The sequence below is a fragment of the Amia ocellicauda genome, chromosome 16 (genome assembly GCF_036373705.1).
Source record: "Amia ocellicauda isolate fAmiCal2 chromosome 16, fAmiCal2.hap1, whole genome shotgun sequence".
NCBI lineage: Eukaryota > Metazoa > Chordata > Actinopteri > Amiiformes > Amiidae > Amia > Amia ocellicauda.
Genome location: NC_089865.1, coordinates 26,429,096 through 26,437,153, shown reverse-complemented (window position 1 = coordinate 26,437,153; position 8,058 = coordinate 26,429,096). Strand labels below are relative to the sequence as shown.

Sequence of the window (8,058 nt, the reverse complement as noted above, 5' to 3'; positions counted from 1 at the left end):
ATGCGCTGCACCACTATACTGCGTGCTAACGCCCGCCAATTTCACGCAGCAATGACGCAGTGACGCAAATGGAACTGGCTGGCGCTTATTCAGCTCTGTGATATTCTTGGTTGTTCCATGGTGGGGCTAAGGTGGGGCTGTAACCCAACCAAGCCATACCCTGCCAGCAAGGCCCAGGGGAGGGAAAGAACAGGCAAAGGCCGGAGGCGTCTGTATTCAAACAGGCCAGGAGCAGACAGCAGACTGGCCGCGAGGGCGTTGGCAAGCAGCGAACAGGCACCGCAAGCACAAGCACCTGGAAGGCAGGAGGACCTCAAACCAGACAGGTGTGTGGAGAAATCATCACAGCGACCATCGATATACGCCTGCCTATGTTCTACTGCTATAAACAACTCTCTCTCTCTCTCTCATAATCACTTAAGAAACTTGGAATAGCATGACTTAAATGTACTACACTTTTTATTGAATATTACCATTTCATTAATTATTAATTTAGGAATTAATTTGAAATCTTAACTGAAATGGTAAAGATAATCGAAGTGAAATCACTGAGTTACCTTTAGGAGGTTCATTCATTCACAATCAGGGATAATACAACAACAATCCAAAGATACATTTTGTTGACTGAATTAAATAAGTGTCCACTGGGACTTATTAAGAATAAATATATAATCGTTTATCGTGGGTCAGATAGCTCTATAAAGTAAAATGAAATTGAAAATGAATTCTTTTTTTTAGAATACAGAATATTTTTTTTCTTGCTAGCCTGAAGACAAATACTTGAAATGCTTTAAACGTCTAGTTGGCTAACTCATATCAGTTCCCCGCCTCTGTTGTGCTCCGATTACCAATACCACGGCGATCCGTAAAGTTTGCCCAACATCAAGTCGTTGGACGGGTTTTATTTATTTTCTTCTTTTAGACATTGCAATGTTGGTTTTCTTGTTTACTTTAATGAGTGATTATAGACGTTGTGCTCTGAGGAAGGTGAGCGTTGTTTTTGTAGGTAGACCACAGTTTTTAGGTAAGTGCATTTTTATGTAACCCTTACATCTGTGTAGAAAACTGACCGAATGTAGTCCATTTAAAACGTCGTGCCCTAGGAGTCGGGTATAATATATATTATTCTAATCGTAGTTGTGATTATTTGCATATACTAATTACCGATATAACTAAACATCTATGCTTAATAAACCGGCTCAATACTATCCATGCAGTATCTTACTAGGAGCAAAGTACATATCTAGCCAGGTATTTAATATACACATACAGTTATAGGAGTAAAATAAAACCATGTGTGACAACGGCACGGTGTTTGGGTTGGAACCGCATTTAACAGCCTTGATTGCTCAGTTTGCTGCCTGTTAATCTTCAGCGCCAGAGACTCGGACGGTGATTGTGATATTGTTAGCCATACTAAATAAATAAAGAGTAGAGATGGTTAAGGTTAAATCAGTCTCTCTCATATATATAATTTATATATGTATGTTACATTTATGCTAATAAAGACATGATTATTATTAGTATTATTAATAGACAGAGCGGGAGAGCACCGTCTATGGTGTAAAGGGTTACATTTGGGCACTTCCTATGATACCAATAATAGATGGAGACATTTAAGTAACATTAACAATATTGTAGCGACTCACGTTACTGTGCATAAAATGTAGCCATTAATATCCAAACTTCAGAAATTACAAGACTGGCACCATCCAGGTTGATACCCAAAATATTGGATATCTACAGTGATATCAAAAGCATAAGTATCTTGTTAAGCACTATTGTAGCCAAGCCTGTGTTGCGCTTAACATTGATGTTACTTAAATCTCTTAATCTATTATTGGTAGCATAACGAAGTACCCAGATGTAAATGTACATGTATGTACTTTGAAATGCTTATGTTTAAAGCCCATTAAGCCACGTTACACATTTTCTACATTAATCGTTTTAGACTCTGGGCAAACGTTGTGAAATGTGTTAACATTTTTGTAATAAACAACAGCATGGAGCAATATACTTAGCTGTGAAATGATAGAATTATGGAAGAGCATGGTAAAGCAAAGTACATGCTGTTACCAAAGAATACAATAGGAAAAATTATAAATCAAGAATGTAGATAGACCTGCTATGTTAAAATAAGTTCTCGGATAAATCCTTCTAAATATCTTAAGTACTTGAGTCAACTTGGTATACAATGGTGCATTATTTCTGGTGCCTTTAATAAACCAGGAAACTATATTACAAGAAGTATTTGTGATGCCAGAAAGGAGCTATAAACGCTATATTTAAAAGACTAGGGTATACCTTAGCCCTACTAACTCCTGTCCTTATTACTGGAAGGAGGCTCCTTGGTGACATAGAATATTTACAGTGGGTATCCCATCTTGATTTCTCACAGTTTCATTCCCCTTATGCTGTGTGCAGGCATAATGTTTCAAAACATTTAACATTGCTTTCCTTCCCCATTAATGTAGTTCCCAGGTGGACTGTAACCATCACTGATGCCCCCCGGCTTGATGGAGTCACAGGAAGCTGCCGCGGTGCTGCAGATATTAAAAGCAAGGATGTCCGCCCTGGTGCTGCTCAGCCTGTGGGCTATGGGGTGTGCTGTGGCTTTCCAGCAGACTCTGATGCCTCTGTTGCCCAATGTGCCTTTTCTGACGGTATGGAATATCCCAACAGAGCCCTGTGAGACCAGGTACAGTGTGGACCTGGACCTCAGCCAGTTTGACATTGTGCTGAACCAGAACCAGAGCTTCATGGGGGACAATATCACCATCTTCTATGATAACAGACTGGGCCTCTACCCTTTCTACACACCCCAGGGGGTACCAGTGAATGGGGGGGTGCCACAGAATGCCAGCCTGCCGGAACACCTGCTGTATGCACGGGCTGACATCAAGCAGTACATCCCAGACTCTAATTTCTCAGGCCTGGCGGTTGTGGACTGGGAGAGCTGGCGACCACTGTGGTTGGAGAACTGGGATGCCAAACAAGTGTACCAGGAGGCCTCCAGGGCACTGGTGCGGCAGAAGCACCCCAATTGGACCACGCTTCAAGTGGAAAGCGAAGCCCAGAAAGAGTTCGAGGAGGCTGCACGGGCGTTCATGGAGGATTCACTCCAGCTGGGCCGCAAGATAAGGCCTGGGGGCCGGTGGGGGTTCTACGGTATGCCCGACTGCTTCAACCAGTACTCAAACACCTCAGTGAACTACACAGGGAAGTGCGCTGAGGTGCAGATGAGCAGAGATGATGAACTGGACTGGCTCTGGAATGCCAGCTCTGCCCTGTACCCAAGCATCTACCTGGGATCAGGCCTGATTAGCAAGGGGGATGCTGTCCGGCTGTATGTCCAAAACACTGTATTGGAAGCCATGAGGTGCTCGGGACAGGTGACCCCCATCAGCCCATCTGTGCTGCCCTATGCTAGCATAGTTTATGAGTCCCAGGAGTTCCTGAAGTTCCTTTCACAGGTAAAGGTCTGGAAAGTGTGCAGAGATTTCTACTAAGAAACATTTGAATTTGATAGTATACAAACTACTTGTACTTGTATAATTTAATACCAGATTATTATATATTTTTAAAAATAATTTCCAACCTTATGATCGATACAGGAATTTTGAGTTCTGATTCTGTTCATTCTGAATGAGTGACATTTCTTGTTCTTCATGAAAAGGTAATAATCTGAGTGTTTGAGGGACTGTAAATGTTTTTCTACTGAAAGCTTACCATTTTAAAGTGTAACGTTCTCTGTGCATGTCTGTGACTAACTGACATCCTGTGGTTGGTGCAGGAGAACTTGGTTTACACCATTGGGGAGTCTGCAGCACTGGGAGCAGTGGGGATTGTGCTCTGGGGAAGTGGACAGTATGCAGCATCTCAGGTATGCCTCAGTGCAGGAATAGAAGGAACTGGATTCTTTAACAACAACAAGTAATCTGGGCATCTCTTCTGATTGTTTATTTTTTTTATTTTTTTGGGAACTATAGGCTAGCTGCACAAAGTTGAAAACCTACCTACAGGGGATACTGGGTGTGTATCTGCTGAACGTGACCACAGCGGCAGAGTTGTGCAGCAAGGAGAGATGCAACGCTAACGGACGCTGCATGCGTAAAACCCCCAACAATGATGCGTACCTACACCTCAACCCTGCCAGTTTCACAATCTTGCAGAACCTGACTGTCAAGGGAGCACTGAGTGAGGGAGACCGAGAGTTCTACAACACGGAGTTCGGGTGTCAGTGCTACAGTGGGTACAAGGGAGAATCTTGCACTCAGACTGAAAATGGCAGCTCCTCTGGCCTGAGGACCCCTATGATCAGCCTCCTGTGCTGCCTCAGCCTTTTGTGGCTGCTGTTCTAGAACTGCCTCTTGTAGAAAACAAATGCATCCCTTGTCCAGAGCTGACTGTTCTTCAGGAAAGCTAGATGGATGTTGGTTACCAACAGTTTTACAGATCTTGACAGAAAAAGCAACAAAACAAACAAACAAAAATAAATGAATTTTCAGCACTTATCCAGTGTGAGGAAGTGATGGTTGACACCTGTAATATTACCTTGTGGAATATTATCTTGTGGAAGGTTGACTAGAAAGCTGTGTGAGTGTATGAAGTTGCCAAGCATTTAGGGAGGAAAACAATTTGAATTTATAATAGAATTTCGGGAGTAGACAACTCTGATTTCAGCTCTCTCGCTTCCTCTGATTTAAAGTATAAATACTCCATCCTTATCATACGCCCCCAGAGTTCGTTGTTTCTAATCCCACCACCACCCCTGTCACCTTCTCTGCAGTAGCTCCCTGGCTCATTCCCCGTACAAAGTGGGTGGGTTTGACAATCTGCCTCCAGCGCCAGACCATTATTCCCTCAGTTAGGGCCTATAGTCAGACCTCTTTTACATTTAAACCTTACACCACATTGGGAAACTGATTTGCAAATACACTTTCAGTAGTATTACAGAGTACTTGTTTACAGATTCCCCTTTTTTATGTTTGCAAGCTTCTTAGAGAGAGTGATGAGTCCTGAACAGAGATGTCAATTAGCTTTATCAGCAGTATTTGATCGTTCTCATCTAATTGTGAATGTGACTGCTTCCAGTGAATTTAGAATTTTTATTTTGCATCATTCCTCACTTGATTAATATTCTTCAAATAACGAACATTACAGTTTGGGACACTAGATAAGTGTCAGCAAAGATACACAATTTAAAGATAGAGGATTTTAGGTGTCAATGTTATGAATTTCATTACAACAGCACACCGGTTAAACAACCCACTTTGAAATTCAGGTGGGCTGCCATGTCAATCACAAGCAGCAGTTGTTACTGATTGACACATATAGCTGTACAAAGCTGTTCAATGTTTTGATCCACACCAACTCTGACTTCAATGTTTCATCTATGCTACTGAATGCAATCTTAAGCGTACAGGGGTTTTTGAAATTGGTGGGCAGAATAATTTTTGCCTCAGAAATATAGATAATGCCCGAATCTACATGCGACAATGTGATGTAAGGAAAACGTTTCATAGATGGGCAAACGTTGAACAAGTACGTAAACAACACTTACACATGACTTTTGCTCAGATTGATCTTTATCCATATCTTAATTTGGTTCGAATTATGAAAAAAAAAAGACAAAATAAATTCAAAGGCACTATCACCTATAGGAACGATACTATTGTCAATTGTCATTCACACTGTAACAAATGCTGGCTTTGTTGCTGGCAAGGTCTATGTGAATGGGTTTATGTCCGGCATTTCGACACCAGTAATTTTACACCTCAGGATATTGTCTAAAATGCCAGCAAGGGGTCTGTGTGAATGGAGCAAGAAAACAAATGTCGGCATATGACGCTTCGCGTCCTTGCGTTGTCAATGCTGTGTGTCAGCTAACTTAGTAACCAATCAGAATAGGGGCACATTTTTGTGTTTTGACCACAACACAACAAAATGGACTGGCTCATTAGAAATGGTGGAGGTTGAAAATAATGTAGTATTATTAATGAACCAACAGGTTGGTAACGCAATGCTAACTATTGTCACACATGTCAGAAGTTATATACCAATATATACTATACAAATATATACTATTTATACAAGCAAACATGTTAGACTGCATTACAGTGTACACTGATGGTTGTTTGTTTCAAGTTATTTCATTTGACTTTAATTCAGTAATGTCTAACTTTGAAACATGGAAAATAAAATAAGTTGTTTTGAGCAATCAATCAGTTGCAGATCTGCACACACACAATGTAGTGTCATGCTTTAAAAAATAATAATTTTATTTGATTTAACTTTGCTGCAGTATATGTCAAGACCACACACAATGACTCTTGTTGTCTGCAATTTGCTGGCTTTCAAAGCCAGTGTGAAGGGAGGTGCAAAAGGAAAAAAAAATGTGACCACATAGAGTGACCAGCCCCGAATTTAGAGAAGTTGTCCCTTGTACTACAACAATTACACAATGTCCTGCATTATGAGTTTAAGCATAAACTTGACAGTGAAAGTTTATGTATAAACTTTATTATTAAAAAAAAAATCTTCTAAATGTCTGCATTTTAATTATGTAATAATCATTCTGGACAATGTGCTTTTTGTGTCTGTGTTGGTGTAAAAGCCTTATAATTATTTGTTCTACTCTGATACTGTTTAACTCCAGGAAATTATATTATGTATGTATATTTAAAATTAATTAATAAACATATCAAATCATTACATATCAGGAATGGAACCCAGAATGCTGGGCTCACAGTGATGTTCCTTAACCACTATGCCAGCTGAGAATCAAAAGTTCCTATGAAACCTGTGTTAAGTAGCCTACAATGGCCACTGTCCTGATTAACTAATAGACTGAATTGTGTGGAGTATGAGTCTCAAATGCATTAATCAATAAATAAAAAAATAAAAATAAAAAGTGTATATATATTTACAGTATATAGCCACCTATATGTTTTATGTATATAAATCAATTTTAATTTGTATAGTGCCCTTCGCAGGGTAGCCATAGAGCACTTGTATATGTATATGTGTTCTGGATCTACAATTACTGCACTCATGGATACAAATACAAACACAGGGACGAACTGTCATTGATGCACGGAAATATGATTGGTCGAAAAGAACGGCAACAGGGATGTGCTGGTCATTCTAACTAGCTAGTGTGGTGATATGTGACCAGCATAGGTAAAATCGCTATTTTCTCTGACAATCCCAGTTTGATAGCTCCATTCACCATTACACTGTTTTGAGTGAAAGCATCCATATGAAATTGAGGTGCTAATAAGTAATAAGTGGCACTTATAGAATCATAGAAACATAGAATCTGTGGCAGTGAGTGTGATTATCCTTTAACCCTGCCCTCTTTTTTTGTCTTCCTACAATGTGCCGCATTGGAGGCCTTAGTGGCCTTCAAAGCGGGCTTGACATATCTGGTAAGCCTACCCCCAATACGTACGTACGCCTATGTTCTTATTTTTTAAAGCAATGTCAATGCTAACAGCATATCTCGTGTTTAAGATTGAAGGATTCATAGTTTTAAGGAATAAAACTTAAAAGTTTAACATTTGTTTTAAACTTATTTTACTACTGGATCCGTAGCTTTTTTCCAGCCTTTGTTCAACACATTGATAAAGATGGTTTTAATTGTGTCTTCCAAAGCAGTTCTGTATGTTGGTAATTTATCTTCATCTCTTCTCTTCGTGTATGATTTTTCCATCAGTACAAAGCTAACATATGCCCCGTTTCGGCCCCGGACGCTTAAACGGGTGTTTCCACCGTCTAAAGCGTCTGGACGCGTACGTGTTTTGTGGCCGGTTAACTATCTGGTGTTACACGTGACTGCTAACAGTTAATATCCGAGTGTATTAAAAACTTGGATTTCATAGGACCAGTGCAGTGCCGTGATTAATTAAAAATAAACGGAAGGATAATAATAATCAGATCGGTAGCAGCCGATTTTATTAATATTTTATGAGCAGCTGGCTGTGTTATGTGAATGAGGTGCAGTGTATTTATTACGCTGTTTACAATCATGTAAAGCACAAAGAATAAAATAGACAC

General features: G+C 40.0%; 1 protein-coding gene across 2 annotated transcripts; it reads left to right on the top strand.

Moving 5' to 3' along the window:
- Nucleotides 1–7: 7 nt before the first annotated feature.
- On the top strand, nucleotides 8–5,170 carry LOC136711253 (hyaluronidase-1). Of its 2 annotated transcripts, none has more exons than XM_066687371.1 (4): nucleotides 8–326; nucleotides 2,475–3,473; nucleotides 3,794–3,883; nucleotides 3,990–5,170. In XM_066687371.1, exons 2-4 carry the CDS (start codon nucleotides 2,502–2,504, stop codon nucleotides 4,359–4,361), a joined length of 1,434 nt encoding a protein of 477 aa, XP_066543468.1. In that variant the 5' UTR covers nucleotides 8–326; nucleotides 2,475–2,501; the 3' UTR covers nucleotides 4,362–5,170. The 2 variants fall into 2 exon arrangements, with proteins under 2 accessions (XP_066543468.1, XP_066543469.1); XM_066687372.1 differs by lacking the exon at nucleotides 8–326 and adding an exon at nucleotides 795–1,024.
- The last annotated feature ends 2,888 nt before the right edge of the window (nucleotides 5,171–8,058 follow it).